At 42.7% G+C, this 18,505-nt stretch overlaps 1 protein-coding gene across 1 annotated transcript in view; it reads left to right on the forward strand.

The window, feature by feature from the left end:
- The window catches only part of LOC308075218 (leucine-rich repeat and fibronectin type-III domain-containing protein 2), a 53,493-nt gene extending 36,315 nt beyond the window's left edge, over positions 1–17,178 (forward strand). The window contains exons 2-3 of the mRNA XM_080414924.1: positions 7,919–9,329; positions 16,001–17,178. Of these exons, the coding sequence (XP_080271050.1) occupies positions 7,939–9,329; positions 16,001–16,982 (2,373 nt within the window). The 5' untranslated portion in view covers positions 7,919–7,938 and the 3' untranslated portion in view covers positions 16,983–17,178. The remainder of the gene's footprint in view (positions 1–7,918; positions 9,330–16,000) is intronic.
- Positions 17,179–18,505: the final 1,327 nt, after the last annotated feature.

Here is an 18,505-nt window from a genome sequence, read left to right on the forward strand (position 1 = left end):
ATTAATTTCATTCTTGTTGTGTACTGTTGAGACTCCCCTACTGTGCTGACATTCATTATTGTACAACGGAGCTTTCATCAAAGACCACGGAGGGCTGTGAAGGTTGGTCAGATTAATCATAGTATGTATTCATTAATCATAGTAGGGTCTGTATTTGTGCGTGCGTGCGTGCGTGCGTGCGTGCGTGCGTGCGTGCGTGCGTGCGTGCGTGCGTGCGTGCGTGCGTGCGTGCGTAGGTGTGAAGGTGATTAGCGCAAGGGAAAGGTAAACCAGAGGAACGGTGAGGGAGTGCACTCTTTAATAGATCTGACCTTTCCCACCACAGCGGCTTGTTAAGGAGCCAGTTGCCTCGGCTGATGTATGAAACGGTTCTGTGAGAAATAAACAAATGCTGTACGCTACAAAACAGTACTGTGCGACGCTCAGTTCGCTCACGTGCGCTTCCTGCTCAGTTCCCCCGGACAGTAACCGCCACACTCCCCTCTGTTGGTGAGACTGGTGCGGTAAATGCATGGTTCAAAGACCAGTAGTGGTTACTTAAGTAAAAGTATCAATACTGCAATGTAGAAATACTCTGTTACAAGTAAAAGTCTGGAATTAAAAATGTACTTGAGTAAAAGTACAAAAGTAATGGTATCAAAATGTACTTAAAGTACCAGAAGTAGAAGTACTCATTATGCAGAATGTCCCATTTCACACGTTTTCAAATGTATATAAATCTTTTGAAAATAGCAGATCTACAAGCTCACAATGCGTCGCATCGCAACGCAAACTTGTGAGCTTGTAGATCGGCTATTTTCAAATGGCCGAAATGTATATAGGGCTGAAGTGGTTTTGTAATAATAATCAAAATCTACAAAGTAACTAGTAACTAAAGTTTTCAAATAATTGTTGTGGAGTAAAAGTACGATATTTGGATCCGAGATCGGCGAGATGTAGTGGAGTAGAAGTAAAAGTATTGGAAATTGGAAAATACAAATAGAACAAGAAAGTACAAATACCTCAACATTTTACTTAAGTACAATTTTGAGGTACAGTACTTGAAGTACAGTACTTGAGTAAATGTACTTAGTTACTTCGCACCACTGTCAAAGACACTGTACATAGCGTAGCGCGGCTTACTAGCCTAAGTGGACGTTCATTACCGCCCTTTCCTCAGGAGAACAGACAACCTGCTACCGTTCGATGTTGTCCTGCCTGATTTAACTGACAACGGCCCAGCGGATTGACAGCAACATGTGTGTTTAATCGCTTCTTAGATGCGGGGGGCGCTGGTTGGTTGATACACGCCTCGGTTGCTGATTTTCATTACTGTGGGAAACGCAAGTCTATTTATGTATTCTCTTCTGCTCCGGCAGACAGAGAGGCTGCGTGTCTGTCTGTCTGTCTGTCTGTGCGCACGGGGGGGTGCATATATGTTTGCACGTGCACGTTTGATTGAGCAAAAAGATTACTTTGGTTATCGTTGAGAAAAGCGCTGCTTTCAGTCACAATGTGTTACTCCCATTTTCCATTCTGATAATCCCCGTCTTTTTTTCCCCGTAGATTGTCTGTGTCAGCAGCACAGGGGCGCTGGTTCAGCCCATAAAGCTCCCGGAGCAATTCTCCACTCCCAGTTATTGTCATAAAGTCATTTATTTTAACATGCAGTCTGAACTGTAGAATGGTGGTATTAAAGAATAAACATTATGTATTAGAATAAGTCACTCCTCCTTAATGGACTCAAACCTTGATTTAGGAATTGAGGAACATGGCAAATCTTTCTCTTTTTTTTGGGGGGGCTGGACCGCAATAGCGTTGCCAACCCTGACATCAGATGTCAAGTTGCAGACGCTGTATTGCTCTCTATTACATGCTTAGAAAGCTGTTTGACATGCGTTCTCCTATAGATCCACCCATGCACAAGAAAGCAGACGATTGCATAGGGAAAGATCTATCAAACCATTATTGGATTGAGTTGAGTATATTTAGATCATTATCGCCTGCTCAAAATGTTCATAATGAAGGTGCAATTGATATATATGCATGATGTACAGTATATGATAAGATATTCAGACTAGGCTACGGTTTTATTCCTTTAAAAAAATAAAGACAAAAAAGTGTTGAAATACAACAAACGTGTAATAGTCTGTAGGACTGAAACTTGCGACAACTAATACAAAAAACTGCTGAATGAATGATCGACTTAAACATTGATCACAGTTTTCCAGAGATACAGTATAGTGCATTTCAGTATCTATCTATAAGTTTTGTCAGGTGGGACACTTTCACTCAGATTGTTGTCCTTGACACAGATCCCATCCCCTGGACAGCCCATCGCAGAAGAAATTGAATTGGAATTTGGCTGTGACAGCAATTAACTAGCCTTGAGGAATTGTCCCTCCAGGCTATGGGATGTAGTTTATCCTTATCCTTATCATTTGACGCGGGGGCTGGTACTACATGGTCGAGCACATATTGTATTATCTCCAAACCTCGGTTCCAGTCAGCCTGGATGATCTGTTAAACTGGCACGGTCACCTCTATAGACATAACGCGGAAATATGAACATCGCTAACTGATGAATTCAGTGTGTCGCCGGTTCCTTTATCCATCGTTTCAAATTAAAAGCCCTCCAGCCTTTCATACTTGGTCCGTCCATATACTCGTTTTTGACCTAGTTCTGTTTTTTCCCCTGTATGAGAGACTTCTAAGGAAAGGTGGAGGGAAAAAGTATTTCAGTACATCTTAGGTGAGAGGGCAAGGACGAACCAACACAAAATGTTCATCAATCTTCCACTGGTGTGTGCGTGCATGCGTGTGTGTGTGTGTGTGTGTGTGTGTGTGTGTGTGTGCCAACACACACACACACACACACACACACACACACACACACACACACACACACACACACACACACACACACACACACACACACACACACACACACTAATGACGTGGCCTTTGATTGATAGGTGCTATAGATCGTGCGGTGCCAAGGGGGAGTTGAGGAGTTGAGAGCCATCAGAACCGTCCTCCCTCAAGACCCACCTGCTTTCTCCTTTTTTTGTGCGTAACAGATGGCTATACAGCTGTGCAGGTGCTCAAATCTGAAGGTTACCTTTGTCTACACAAACTTCCTCTCTGAAAATACACGTCACCTTTAGCTGCAAACTACCCCTTCTCTCTCTCTACCCCCTTCTCTCTCTCTCTCTCTCTCTCTGTCTGTCTGTCTGTCTGTCTGTCTGTCTGTCTGTCTGTCTGTCTGTCTGTCTGTCTGTCTGTCTGTCTGTCTGTCTGTCTGTCTGTCTGTCTGTCTGTCTGTCTGTCTGTCTGTCTGTCTGTCTGTCTGTCTGTCTGTCTCTCTCTCTATCTCTCTCTCTCTCTCTCTCTCTCTCTCTCTCTCTCTCTCTCTCTCTCTCTCTCTCTCTCTCTGTCTCGTACTCAAAATCTGTAAGATCTGTAAAAGTACTCAAAATCTTTACTTAAGTAAAAGTATAAATACTGCAATATAGAAATACTCTGTTACAAGTAAGTCCAGAATTCAAAATGTACTTGTGTAAATGTACTTAAAGTACCAAAAGTAAAAGTACTAAAATGTTTGAAAATAGAAGATCTACAAGCTCACAATGTGTCGCGATGCGATGCGTTGTGAGCTTGTAGATCGACTATTTTCAAATAGCCATGTATGAAATAGGGCTAAAGTGGTTAATATATGTTTCAAAATATCATAATTTATTTCTGAAAAGTAACTAGTAACTCAAGTGTTCAAATCATTGTAGTGGAGTAAAAGTAAAATATTTTCCTCTGAGATGTAGCGGAGTAGAAGTAAAAGTATTGGAAATTGGAAATACTCAAGTAAAGTACAAATACCTCAAAATTGTACTTAAGTACAGTACTTAAGTAAATGTACTTAGTTACTTTCTACCGCTGCTCTTTCTAACTTCCCAGTATCTTGCCCTCCTCCTAATGCCACTGTGACATTCCACTACACTAAACAGCCATTACCTCGTTGATGGCCCCCTTCAGGCGCTCATTATGTACTTGTAGTGTCTGTAATGAATACAGGCACACCGAATAGACCGGGGGGCCGTTATTTACAGTCCAGAAAGCAGCTGATGCTGGGCCAGTGGAAAAGACATGAACTTGACCTGTAAACCTCATCTGGTATAACCTTTAATGAGGACTGTGTGGAGACACCGGTGGCCTTGTGAGCAGATTTTCAACTAGTAGACGGCAGTGGTGGGAAAAAGTAATCAAATTCTTTACTTAAGTAAAAGTACCAATACTACAATGTAGAGGTACTCTGTTACAAGTGAAAGTCCAGAACTCAAAATTTACTTGAGTAAAAGTACAAAAGTATTGGCATCAGAATTTACTTAAAGTACTAAAAGTAAAAGTACTAAAATATTTGAAAATAGCCGATCTACAAGCTCACAGCGCTGCGACGCGTTGTGACCTTGTAGATCGGCTATTTTCAAATAGCCTATGTATTAAATAGGGCTAAAGTGGTTAATGTATGTTTCATAATATCATAATTTATATCTGCAAAGTAACTAGTAACTCAAGTGTTCAAATAATTGTAGTGGAGTAAAAGTACAATATTTCCTTCTGAGATGTAGTGGAGTAGAAGTAAAACAATTGGAAATTGGAAATACTCACGTAAAGTACAAATACCTCAAAATTGTACTTAAGTACAGTACTTAAGTAAATGTACTTAGTTACTTTCCACCACTGGTAGACGGTTAGGAAACTGACCCATGATCCTATCGTACAGTAGCTAATAACATGGATCAAAGAACTACGTGACTGCACGATGTCCCAAACCCCTTTATCCTCGTGAGATGACACATGACCTCTGAAGGACGAAACGTTGAATGTCTCATGTATTTGAGAGCATCTTTCATTTCACCATGGTCGTGTTCATTTGTGCTGGTTTCAATCAGGTTAAAGCTTCAGTTTTTTTTCTTCCTCTTCTTCTTTAGCGTCAGTGTTCCTAATATCCCAAATGGACGTTGTCGTGGTGTTGGAAGCTTTGTCTCTCTACAGGGACCGCAGTAAATCGAGAGAAACCCCAGGGAGCCCACCTTCATCCAAGGTTGTCAGCGTTCCGTGATTGGCACCCCATCTATCCCTTTCAAAAAAAGGTCACATCTGTTTGGCCCCATGCTGGCTCTCAAGCAGTACAACCACTTCAATCCTCCCAGGGAACCACTTTCCTGTTCTGCCACAGCCAGTTCTGTCCATCTGACGCGAGGCTGAAAATTATTCTCAACTTGTGTATTTTGTTTGTGTGTGTGTGTGTGCGTCCATGCGTGCGTGTCCGTTGCTTTCATTTGTTTCTTGTCCAATGGACCAACAAAAAGATTTTCCTAATTAATTCTCTCACTAGATGTTGTGCATTTCAATGAGTCTAACTGAGTCTTGCCCAATTTGTACTTGGTTTGCGCACCGCGTCGCACTCGGAAAATAGCCGATCTACAAGCTCACAACACGTCGCAGCACAATGCGCTGGGAGCTTGTAGATCTGCTATTGTCGGTGCGAGACACTGTTGTGCAGCTACGTATAAATCAGGCTTCTGTCGTCCCATCTCTCACTGGAAACCTTGTCATACCGTACAGGGGTCATTGGGGGGGGTACCAGGTGGTCCCGCGCTATGAGCTTGTAGATCTGCTATTTTTGAAAAATCTCGAAAATGTGTACAAATCTTTAAAAATAAAAGGCGAACATTTGTAACTCAAATCTTTGCTTCTGGGGGTTCCTGGAACAACATATTTTCAGGTGGGGGTCCGCGGCCGAATACATATCAATTTGGGGGTCCTTGGCATGGAAAAGTTTGAGAACCACTGCCGTACAGTAGGCTACATACGGTGTAACAGCTATTACCCGGGCTGATTGCTATGGTTTTCATAAAATCACTGCAAATTATAATAATAATAATTCGAGTGACACTGTCAGGGATTTGTACTATAGAGATTTTTTTTTAATGAAAAATGAAATTACCCGGCATTATCCATTTACACAATATGGCTGTGTGAATGTTTGCACCTCAGTTAAAGGAGTATTCAGAATAGGTGCATGGGTATGGGTGTTATAAACTTGTTCAAACAAGAGTATGTCATTGAATATGTTTTAGAATGTTAGCACGTATTGTATAGAATTAGTGGCGTGGCATGGCTTTCATTCAACACAATTGAAGCAACTGTCCACACTATGCATTTTATTCTTGACGAATGTAGATTCACCATAATGCACATTCTCATTCAGGCCCTGCCGTTTCGCTCCAATTATCTCTGTGTGACACGCGGCAGCACTATACAGTATAATTGCAAAACTGGTATTGGAAAAGAGTAGGCTTGTCATATATAACGTCGCCCATAATTATGAGTTATTGAAAAGCATGGTTTTACATATGATGGGGGTGTTGCAGGCAAGTCAAAGATAAGTAGGGCTCACGCTGCAGCCAGCATCTCAAACAGTGAATAATGGATGATGGTAATAACCTGTGCATTAAATCGTGCAAATTAAAACACAACTACACAGTACCTCTGTGGCAGCTCTTCTGGGAGGCAAGGCAGACGACCAGGCCGAGTTTGTCACTAATAAACGCTGCCTCATGGCGGACGATAAGGTGATTGGAATAGATTTTTAAGTTTTCAGTGTATTCGGAATTAATGGTACAAATGTCTGGGGGAATTACAGGCTTGCATGGAAGGAGAAAGTGTTGCCATCCATTTCGCAGTCGCCCAGGTACGAGGACTGTGCAGATGTCCTTAAAAGCATGTAGTCTGCAGCATCTAACACCTGCAGCTTTTCTTTTTCTTTTTTTCCACAATACATAATCTTTTAGCAAAAGATGAAGAGATGGTGCGAACAGCATGGAGATATACAGAGTAGAGATGGGAAAAACAGAGACAAACAGGGGCTGGACTGTGAAATAGAGCAATTCTGAGTAAGAAAGAGGATTAGTTACTTAGTTGTATAATGCAAAGCGCTGCCATGTGGCTAACATTTGCATGCTATTCCTCTTTTGAACTTCTAATGCCTGGCATGGAAGGATGAAGCTAAACGCATCTTAAAAGCGCATGATGAAACCCTAGGCTGATTTTGAAGTTTGTTTTCCGGTTCTGTAAAAACGGCAGAAAGGTACTACTGCGTCTGTCTATGCTTGTACATTTGCACACCTAAATCACAACAGCAAACACACCCATTATTGATTGTATTCGCTGCAGGTGTGCTGCTTGCTAGCATGCCGTGTTTTTACCCTTAAATCCAAATTGGCCAAGGGTTCCATGCCCCTTTACGTTAATATGTTTATGTCCGTATATCTTTAATGATACATATCAGTGTAATTAAAAATACCATTAGCTTCTTAGCACCTCATAATGCAGGGTTTGCAGCGAGCAGACCTCATGTGATATCCGTCATGTTCTCTGCATCGCCAAGTGGAAGCAGGTGAAAAATGCTATTATTAGTGAATCAGCTGGAACTTTGGCTGTGTGCCCGTTTAGTGCAAGATGATGAAAGAAGAATCTGTTATGGCTACCTACGCTACTGTATGCACACACACACACACACACACACACACACACACACACACACACACACACACACACACACACACACACACACACACACACACACACACACACACACACGCACACACACACTCCCAGCTGTTCAAATGTTTGCTCATTCGCTGTGACAAAATATGCATTTACAACATGGATTTGTCAGGATATTAGAATACTCACCGCTGTGTTAAGATGTCTTATTATTGGCTTTAACCTTAAGTCTTTTGAAAATCTTTTTTCGACTATAATGACACTCCCAAAATAGAGACGCCTGGTTGAAAGTGGTTGACCTGGAAATTATAAAAATGTCATAAAAGACGACCATCGTACAGTGTCTCATCTCTCCTCTCTGTTCTTCTTCCAGGTCCCTGCGTATGAACTACCATGGACAAAGTGGTCATCTGTCTCCTGTTTCTGGGAACCGCAGTTATGATGGTCCATGCATGTCCCAAATACTGTGTCTGTCAGAACCTTTCTGAATCCCTGGGCACCCTGTGTCCCTCCAAAGGCCTGCTGTTTGTCCCTGTGGACATCGACCGACGAACTGTCGAGCTCCGGCTGGGGGGCAACTTCATCCTCAAGGTCTCCGCGCATGACTTTGCCAACATGACGGGCCTAGTGGATCTCACCCTGTCCCGGAACACCATCAGCGCCATCCAGCCTTTTTCTTTCATTGACCTGGAGACCCTGAGGTCGTTGCACCTCGACAGTAACCGCCTGACGGAGCTGGGTGCCGACGACCTCCGGGGTCTGGTCAACCTCCAGCACCTGATCCTCAACAACAACCAGCTCAGTCGGATCAACAAAGCGGCCTTCGATGATCCGCTGCTGACCCTGGAGGACCTGGACCTATCGTACAACAACTTGCGCAGCGTGCCTTGGGATGCCATCCGTAAGATGGTCAACATCCACCAAATGAGTCTGGATCACAACCTCATTTCCTTTATCACCGAGGGGACCTTTACGGACCTGGACAAGTTGGCCCGCCTGGACCTCACGTCCAACAGGCTCCAGAAGCTCCCGCCGGACCCCATCTTTGCCCGCTCCCAAAACGGCGTGGTGTCGAGCACGCCGTACGCCCCTCAGCTGTCCCTGAGCTTCGGCGGGAACCCGCTCCACTGCAACTGCGAAGTGCTGTGGCTTCGACGGTTGGACAGAGAAGACGACATGGAGACGTGCGCTTCCCCCGGAAGTCTGAAGGGCCGTTACTTCTGGTCCGTGCGCGAAGAGGAATTTGTCTGCGAGCCGCCCCTGATAACCCAGCACACACACAAGTTGCTCGTGCTGGAAGGCCAAACGGCCAGCTTGCGCTGCAAGGCCGTGGGCGATCCGATGCCGGTCATACACTGGGTCACTCCCGACGACCGTTTGATCAGCAATTCGTCGCGAGCAACGGTGTACGACAACGGGACCCTGGACATTACGATCACCACGGCGAAGGATTACGGCGTCTTTACTTGCATAGCTGCCAACGCAGCGGGGGAATCCACCGCCTCCATAGAGCTGTCAATTATCCAGCTGCCTCACTTGAGTAACCCTCAGTCGAGTAACGCCACCAACCGCACCGCACAGCCTAAATCGGGGCTCTCCGACATCACCAGCTCCACCAAGATCAGTAAGGGGGAGCCCAAGCCGCTGCCCGAGAAGGTGGTGTCCGTGTCCGAGGTGACCTCTGTCTCTGCGGTGATTAAGTGGACCGTCAGCAAATCCACGCCGAAGGTCAAAATGTTCCAGCTTCAGTACAACTGTTCCGAGGACGAAGTGCTCATTTACAGGTAAGAGCAACTATACTGTCTACACCAGTGATTCTCAATCTCTCCAAATGTCAAGAACCCGGCAGTTTGATATGCATTAGGCCACAGATCCCCGCACTTTTCATCTCTGGGACCCCAATCTACACTGTAATATCCTTAGTGTTAAATGAACTCTGAGACTGTACAGATGTAACCAAATGGAGGGTCAATTTGTACACTCTCTGAGATACAGGCCTGCAAGGGTCTATTTGAATCATAACTCTCAATCATTTATAACCCCCTCAAGACCCCTGGGGTTCCCAGGATCTCACATTTAGAACCAGTGGCCTACACAAAATCCAGTGTTAACCTTACCTTATATGGCATATGGTGTTTGCTCATGGGGCACAATACCACCTTTTTAAGGTTATGCACGTGCAAATTAAATATGCATGTGCATGAGTAAGCAAAGAAATTTGTAAAAATATAAATTATGATATGAAACATGCATTAACCACTTCAGCCCTATTATATACATAGGCTATTTGAAAATAGCCGATCTACAAGCTCACAACGCGTCAACGCGTTGTGAGCTTGTAGATCTGCTATTTTCAAATATTTTAGTACTTTTACTTTTGGTACTTTAAGTACATTTTGATGCCACTACTTTTGTACTTTTACTCAAGTACATTTTGAATTCTGGACTTTTACTACTACGTAACAGAGTACTTCTACATTGCAGTATTGATACTTGTACTTAAGTAAAGCATGTGAGTACTTTTTCCACCACTGTCTGTTTGTGGTGGTTTTAAAACTTCCATGTGGTGCATGGCAGTGGTTTAGGCTGACTGAGTGTCCTCTCAGTCAGACTGACTCATTGAATAGGCCCCGGAGCCCCTTACTATTGAATTAATCACCATTATCTGGAGGAATTTGATGTATTATTGTTCATATGTTATCAGGGACCCCCCAAGCTACCACATAATGGGGTGAAACTCCCCCGAAATAAAAAGTAATGTCGCAGAAGGTTAATTTCACCCTAAAGTGTTAGAGATATAAACCTTGGATTCTTCATTATCTGGGTTTAAAAACTCAAAACCAATATGAAGCCTACGTGAAACTTGTCAGAAGCACTTTTTAATACTTTTCATTGGTTCAATATTTTTTTTACCAACACACAAACGTAAAGGATGTTCAATAGCACTGATTTATGGGGAAAAAAAGAGTTAGCTGGTTCCGGACTGCAACAATTATACTGTATGTATTTTATTTTATTTTATTTGTATTAATGTATAATTTGTTTTTGTTTTTATTGGTCACTCACAATTGATTGAACATTGATACACACAATTTGAATGGATGGCCTTTCGTTTTTATGCTCCCTGGGCCTGGAATGAGCTCCAAAATGAGGTTGTAATGCCTGCTTGAATGCTTTTTTGGCCAGGGCTCCCTTGCAAAAGAGATTTCTACCTCAATGGGACGTGGCCTGGTTAAACAAAGGTTAAATCAAATAGTAATGTTCAAGCTGTAGTGCTTGCAAAGGAATTACATTTTCTATTATTCCAAAATATCTACTTTATTGGCTAGATCCATGTTTAAGTCAATGATTGATTGACCCTAAAGATTTACACGCCATAACGGCGGTATCTCCTGCATCTGAATTGTGTAGGGATTGGTTCAGGGGCTGGAGGGACTATTGTGGAATGCAGTTACAGTAAGTTATGTGTCAGCCATAAACCTTCCCAAACACTCAAACTTGAATCCCAATGAACCCCTTTAGCTATACCTTATCCTATAAAGGCTAAGGCGCCATTGCCCAATGTGATTTACTCCTCCTGCATATTCCAGCTTGTGGGTTGTTTAATAAAGGATACGGTATACGCTATGGGCAGGCAGAAGCCCGGCTATTAGCTCAGATATTGGAATAGCGTGTTCTATCGGAAAGAGATATTACATTGTCTATGTCGTCTGAGTGGAACTCATCATCCCCGAGAGTACGGTAATAAGGTGTGTTTATTTGATTTTGAAGCTGACACTCTCCATGCTGTTTTTCATGCTGGAGAAAATAGAAGAATATGATTTTTTTTGTGCCAATTTAAATATATAAACATCGGCTGACTCAACTGCCGTTTTCAGAAAATATCTCTCATCTTAATTCAAGTGGACCAAATGCACTCAGTATACTCAAAATATAAATGCATTTCTGTTGAGCTCTGGAAATGCCAGTCCAACCATTCATAATGAGTAACGACAAAATATGCTGTTGATGTAGAATATCAATAGCATATTTTGTCACACTCTTTCATTTGCATCATCTGATTATTCACTCGGTATTGTTAATTGAACAGTTGCCATTAATACTGGTTCATTTTAATGACATTAGTTGAGTTTATGCCAGTGTAACGAATGCATTAAAACATCGTTAGAAAGAGGTTTAGATATGTATTGAACTGATCTCCAGGACATTACCAGCTCATTTGGTTAATAGCATCTTCCCTAAGGGAATATTAGCTAGGCAGAGGCATATTATTTTATATTTAACAGTATGTGTGAATTAAATTGAAAAATGTTTACAATTTAATATTAGGGCATAAAATCCTTACTGTAAGGTTGATAATGTAACCTAAACCCAAAGCAGTGAATTCTGTTATGTTCTACTGTATTATAATGGCTACATCCAGTGGTGGAAGAAGTACTCAGATATTTTACTTGAGTAAAAGTAGCAATACCACCATGCAGAAATACTCTGTTACAAGTAAAAGGCTTGTGTTCAAAATGTTACTTGAGTAAAAGTACAAAAGTACTGGCATCAAAATATACTTCAAGTACCCAAAGTAAAAGTACTAAAATCTTTGAAAATAGCCCATGTATAAAATAGGGCTGAAGTGGTTAATGTGTGTTTTATAATATAATAGTTGATATCTGCAAAGTAACTAGTAACAAAAATTTTCAAATAATTGTAGTGGAGTAAAAGTGATGCAATATTTGCCTCTGAGATGTAGTGGAGTAGAAGTAGAAGTATTGGAAATTGGAGCTACTTGGAAATTGGAACTACTCCAGTAAAGTAAAAGTACCTCAAAATTGTACTGAAGTACAGTACTTTGAGTAAATGTACTTTACATGTTACACCACTGCTTACATCCCCCTGGGGTTTGAATGTCAAAAGACAAACGAGATGATTTTAAATTGGAGTGGAGAAACGTAGAGAGCCCACAAAGAGGCCAAGTATAGCTCATACATAAACAATATTGCCACTGTACGATTTCTGTCTCCCAGGGCAGGCCATACTTTAGAACGTGAAAGAGCCAAAGAAGGGTCCCAGAGTGCTGGTCTCCCTCAAGCCAAATGCATGATTAAAAATCAATCAGAGGAGAATGGCAGGAGAATGATTGCATAAGCCCCCCCCCCCCCCCACGCTGTACATGTGAGGCAACGCGGCATCCTTCTGGTTGTGGGAAAGGCAATTAGCGATGAATAATAGAATGCATCGCCAATGGGTTTGCCTGGTGAAATACTGACGGTCTGTGTGATTAAGGTGGGGTCCCGCGCTCTGCAGGATCAAAGCTGTTAATGCATATCGGCATACAGCAGAGTGTCGGGTCTATGTATCAATGGCTACACCCTGGCAGAGAACTACTGTAGGAAGATGTTAGCAACAGTTAATTGAATGAATCGGTTAAATCGATTATTAAAATAATAACTGATCATTTCATTAAAATAATTGATTCATTACCGATCCCTATTTAAGGCATGGCATTATAGGAGAAAAGTTTCCAAAAGCACAAAATAAATGAATATTGAGAATAACCGATCTACAAGCTCACAGCACGTTGCATCGTGACACGTTATGGGCTTGTTGGTCGGTTATTTTCACAATGTTCGCCGTTGTGCAGCAAAGTACTTAATCAGTTGTTAATCAATTTGTTGATATACAAAAAATATAAATAAAAATGCGCTACTCGGACCTGGGTTCAAATCCGACCCCCATCTTGTCTTGCATGGCTCTCCTCTCTGTCTCTGCTAGGGTGACCAGATGAGAATATGTGAAATTTAGGATGGAGGAAAGTTAAAACTCATTTAGATGTGATTTTATCAAGTCAACTGTCTGACGTTAGGAAAAAGAAACACTATGTTGTTACAGTGTGTAATTATCCATTAATGTAAAATTAGTTTTATTTTATTCATAAATCAGTGTGTTGCCAGACACCTCTGTCTGTCATCTTCTCTGTGGCTGCCTGCCACCCTTATGACTACGTCTCCCACTGTCTTCATCTACACTCGAAAACTAAAAGAGGGAAAGAGTATAGCTATAGAATGGCTGATATCCCATACATTGCATGCATGAATGTATTCCATATTACATACAGCCACTTAATTTTTTATCTCCACGGCATTCTAATTTGTCACGCTGTGTGTACTCAACAAATACTTAATTGCTGTGTCTCTGGGTCAGCTCTTGTCATCAAATCCCTTTGAAAGTGGGGCAGAAAAATGTATATTTAGTGAAATATCTCCACTTTTTTCATGAGATTCACATGGACCGTTTAGATGGGATGGCATTCACAGCAGCACTAAACACATAATTAACCCATTAAGACCTGAAGCCGATTCTACAAATGTTTTCTAAATCCCAACAGTTTTCTGAAAAAAATTATGTTTCCATATCAGTGGTGCTCAAACCTTTTCATGTCAAGGACCCCCAAAATTGTGTTATGTATTATGTATTTGGCCGCCGACCCCATCTCAAAATATTTTTTTCCAGGGACCCCCAGAAGCAAAGATTTGAGTAAAAAATGTTCACTTTAAAACAATATATATTCAAAGATTTGCACACATTTTCACGATTTCTCGAAAATAGCAGATCTACAAGCTCGTAGCGCGGCACTCGGTGCCGCGCTATGAGCTTGTATATCTGCTATTTTTGAATAGCCAAAGTGTAAAATAATGCTTTTTTAGCTCAAATCAAGAAGTGACACAGATCTTAATGGATTAAGTAAACTTCTTTCAGTGAGTGCATAAGTAATCACAAATTGCCAGGTCTGATTTCTAATACTCTCACTCTCTACTAACCACAATGCACCTGTCAGAAGCATGATGTTGTTTATTTGCATCATTGTAATGTTATAAGACTTGGGGGGAAACATTGAGGGGAGGAATAGGCCATGCCGTTGCTCAATATTAATTAATTTCATATTTACCATAGTTAAAAGGTAGTTAAAAGTTTGTTGCGGGAGGGATTAGTCTCAATAAAGCACTAGAAAGGTGCATGTGCTGCAGTTGATCTTTTATCTCTACCATGCCATTTGAACCAATGACCTTGGGAACATCTAGAGAACGTCTTAAAATATACAGTCAGCCCCCAAAAAGCACATTTTTAGTTATTTCTTTCTTTTTATACAAAGGGTTGTTTTCTCTAATCGATATATCAGAGTAATGGATTGTCATTTCATGAATTTACAGTGATAATGGAATGTTTCGAAAGTTCAATTAAAGAATTCATTGAAAAGATGAAGATACCTCATCAAGCGGTCCACGTGTCAATCACATTAAATTCTCATGTGATCACTTACAACGCAGGTGTTCATGCGTTACAATCAGCCGCACAAAAGTAACTATTCCTGGAAAATCTCTATCTTTGGAAGATTTTCCTTCCCCAGAGACAGTGTTTCTTGTCTAATTACACGGTAGAATCCTGAGTGCAAGGGTCCATTTGTTTCCGCTTGTACACTCTGAGTTGAATTATCACTGACGATTTTACTGTGTACAAATTCACACGGGTAGGGTTTGTAGAGAGTGGAGGATAATCGCAGAGCACGCATTCAAGCACTGCAAGAACACAGCAGTTATCCAGTAGAGACGAACGGATTGTTTACATGCCGTGAGTTATTTTATGTCCCTTATTTAGACACTATGTTACCATTACTAATTCATGCACCAAGCTCTGTTGGTCTTGTCCTCCAGGCATGGCACAAGGTCAAGCTGAATAAGAATTACCTCATCGTAGCTTTCCAATCTCTGTCTAACCTTTGGGGATGTAATAAAAGAAAAAAAGAGAACAAAGATGATAATGTCAGACACATTTAAATCTCTCTGTGGTTTACGGCGTCTGCTCTGACATTTACAAATCAAATCTGACTCTGCAAACTATATTCTAGGATGGATGGGCTTGTTGGAAGAAGGCCTTTGCTCAGTGAGCCTACATGCTGGAGCACAAACAGTGGCTCTTTCAAAAATTTGACTGGACCGGTTGCACAGCTGGGGGATTAAAAACAACCTCTTAATTTCAGGCAAAGGGCACTGTAGCTATTTTCAGGGTCAGTATTTAATGGGAACAAGTTTGTATCAATTTACTGTAATCATTCTATCACCAAAACGAAATTGAAGCAACATCATAAAAATTTGTTGCACAAGTACCCAAAACATAGTCGGAGAGTGGCTGTTGAACTCGCAACTACTGTGTTGCTTCATGCATATCAAACTGTTCATATTGTGACCAATGGAGTCATCTTTCTAAATGACTCTGTGCATATAAATAGCTACTTAGTATGCTTCATTTGAACATTTCTTTTCTGATCTGCCCTGGTCCATAAGAACAATTTTGCTGGTGTTGTGCACTAAAGTGTTCTAACCTCATCTTGAACTCCCATATAGCTAAGCACAGCCATGTTGTTAATTTCATGCTTTTTTTGTGTGCTCTCTTTGTCTTCCTGTAGGATGATTCCCATGGCAAACAAAGCCTTCTTAGTCTCTAATCTGGTCCCAGGGATGCAGTATGACCTGTGCGTCTTGGCCATCTGGGAGGACACTGCCACCACGCTCACTGCCACCAACATCGTCGGCTGCGTCCAGTTTGTCACCCGGGACGACTACCCTCAATGCCAGTCCCTTCACAGTGGCTTTCTGGGCGGCACCATGATCCTGGTGATTGGAGGCGTTATTGTGGCCACGCTGCTCGTGTTCATCGTTATCCTCATGGTGCGATACAAGGTGACCAGTGGCATTCCAACCAGCAAGCTGCCCGCCGTCAGCAACACATACTCGCAGACCAACGGCGGGATGAACCGGCTCAACGGCGCGCCGCCGCAGGTCAAACCCACCGTGGTGGTCATGTGCGAGGAGATGGTGGAGTTCAAGTGCGGCTCGCTCCAGAGCAGCCTCTCCTCCTCCTCTTCCTCGAACTCTCTGGACAGCCACGCCCACAGGGGGGACGGCGAGCGCTACAGCATGCACGCGAGCGAGTGCAGCACGCTCCCCGGCAGCAAGTTCAGGAGGCACGGGCCGGGCACCAAAGCGAGGGCCAACCTGGACCACCTGCTCGGGGCCTTCACCTCGCTGGAGCTGCGGAGCGCCGCGAGGGACCACCCGGGGGCGCCCGGCACCTCCGCCATGTCCGGCGCCATGGTGGCGGTGGCGATGGCGCCCCCGTCGGATAAAGAGCCCCTGCTGGGACGCGCCGAGTCCACCACCATGCTGGGCCGGCTCCTAGGGCTGCCCCAGGAGGGCAAGCCCAAGAGGAGCCACTCGTTCGACATGGGCCACGCGGGGGCCACGCAATGCCTCAGCAACTACCCGCGCAGGATTAGCAACATCTGGACTAGGCGGAGCTTGTCTGTCAATGGCATGCTGCTGCAGTTCGATGAGGAGGGGAAACCCACGTTTGAGAGCACCGAGTGGGTGATGGAGAGTACAGTTTGAGTACTTACAGTCGAGCTGTGCGGCGTCGGGCCAAACTATGTATTCATTTCAGGAACTCGAGGGACCTCCGAGGGGGGGCATCTGCCATGCTGTACTGCATGAAGTTCATCCATGTGAATACTATCGTCTTTCTGTCCAAGTAAATAAGTGGAAAATACATTGAGATCGATGGTATGTTGGTGCCGGTGCACGGTTGGCCATGTTATCCATCCAACTGCGAATCGAAAAATAACGGCGTTTTCTTTTTTAAACAACACAGAGATTGTGCGGACGTGCACAAAAACCACAGGGATTATCTCCAGAGGAAACAGGGGGGGAAAGATAGACGAGACAAATTCAAAGTGGATTTACCGCCGTGTTTATCAAAAGAGTTTTAAATTCCAAGAGGATCTGCCCTGACTGTGGTAAAGTGTATGCATATCACAATGCTCTTGGACTCTCAGCATGAAACAGGACTACTGCAATGGTAGCAGGAGCATGAGAGGAAATTGTGAAATGAAAGTATTTTTTATTTTATTTTGGTTTTCGTATTATTTTTACTATTTATTATTAGTTTCACGTCGCCTGGAAGGGGAAAAGCTCTGTTGTGGATGTTGTCATTGTAAATGGTGGCTAAGACTCAAACACAAAGATATTCTCTACCCCCCCCCCCCCCCACACACACACACACACACACACACACACACACACACACACCTCCCTATAAAGACAAGTATTATTTCCTTATCATAATTCCTCTCAAATTGCAATTACATAAGAATGAACAAAATTATAACATTTTAGAGTTACAATATGGATAGCTCTAAGTAGTGCTAACGCTGACCCACAAGCCAGTCTACCTCAGGTCATGTATTATATGAGGTTATATACAGTACATACTGGAGAGAAAGAAACTACTACAAAACCCAAATGCACAAGTCGGTTTCACAGACACACTGGAGCAAAAGAGAATGTCCCTCACTTTTCTTTTTTTCCCCACATAAAACAGTCACTCAAATACCTTTCACAAAGTAAATTCCATTTGTTTCCGGCTCAGGTCAGAATTGTGCTGTGACAAAATTCCTGTCTGAAAGCCCTGACAATTTGTGACAACTGTCTCTGTTGGCGGCAAAGGCCAGCGATGCGAGCAGAATGCTTGTCTCGGGATATGGTGTCCTAATGCAGTGTTCCGCAGACAGGGGAGGAGTTCTTCCTGACCATTTTGTTTGCTTTAGCCCTTCTGGAGTGACAGCATGGATTTATAAGTGTGGTATAATTGACATTGACGAAGGTAAGAGAAGGTACCAGTTACAGATTTATCCACTTTAAAAGGGCGATTATGCTGCTTATAGGAAGAAGTTGAGAGGAAGAAGGACAACGTATCTCTACGGCTAAATTTAAGTTAGAAAGAACTGATTTCACATGTTTGCATAGCACAAAACCACAGGTTTGTGCATTGACTGGGTTGATTTACTGGAGTTACCGTTCATATTTAATTCTGTTTCATTCTCAATGGGAGTGTAGTAACATAATCACATGACAAT

The sequence above is a fragment of the Gymnoscopelus braueri genome, assembly GCF_963280865.1.
Source record: "Gymnoscopelus braueri genome assembly, chromosome: 19".
NCBI lineage: Eukaryota > Metazoa > Chordata > Actinopteri > Myctophiformes > Myctophidae > Gymnoscopelus > Gymnoscopelus braueri.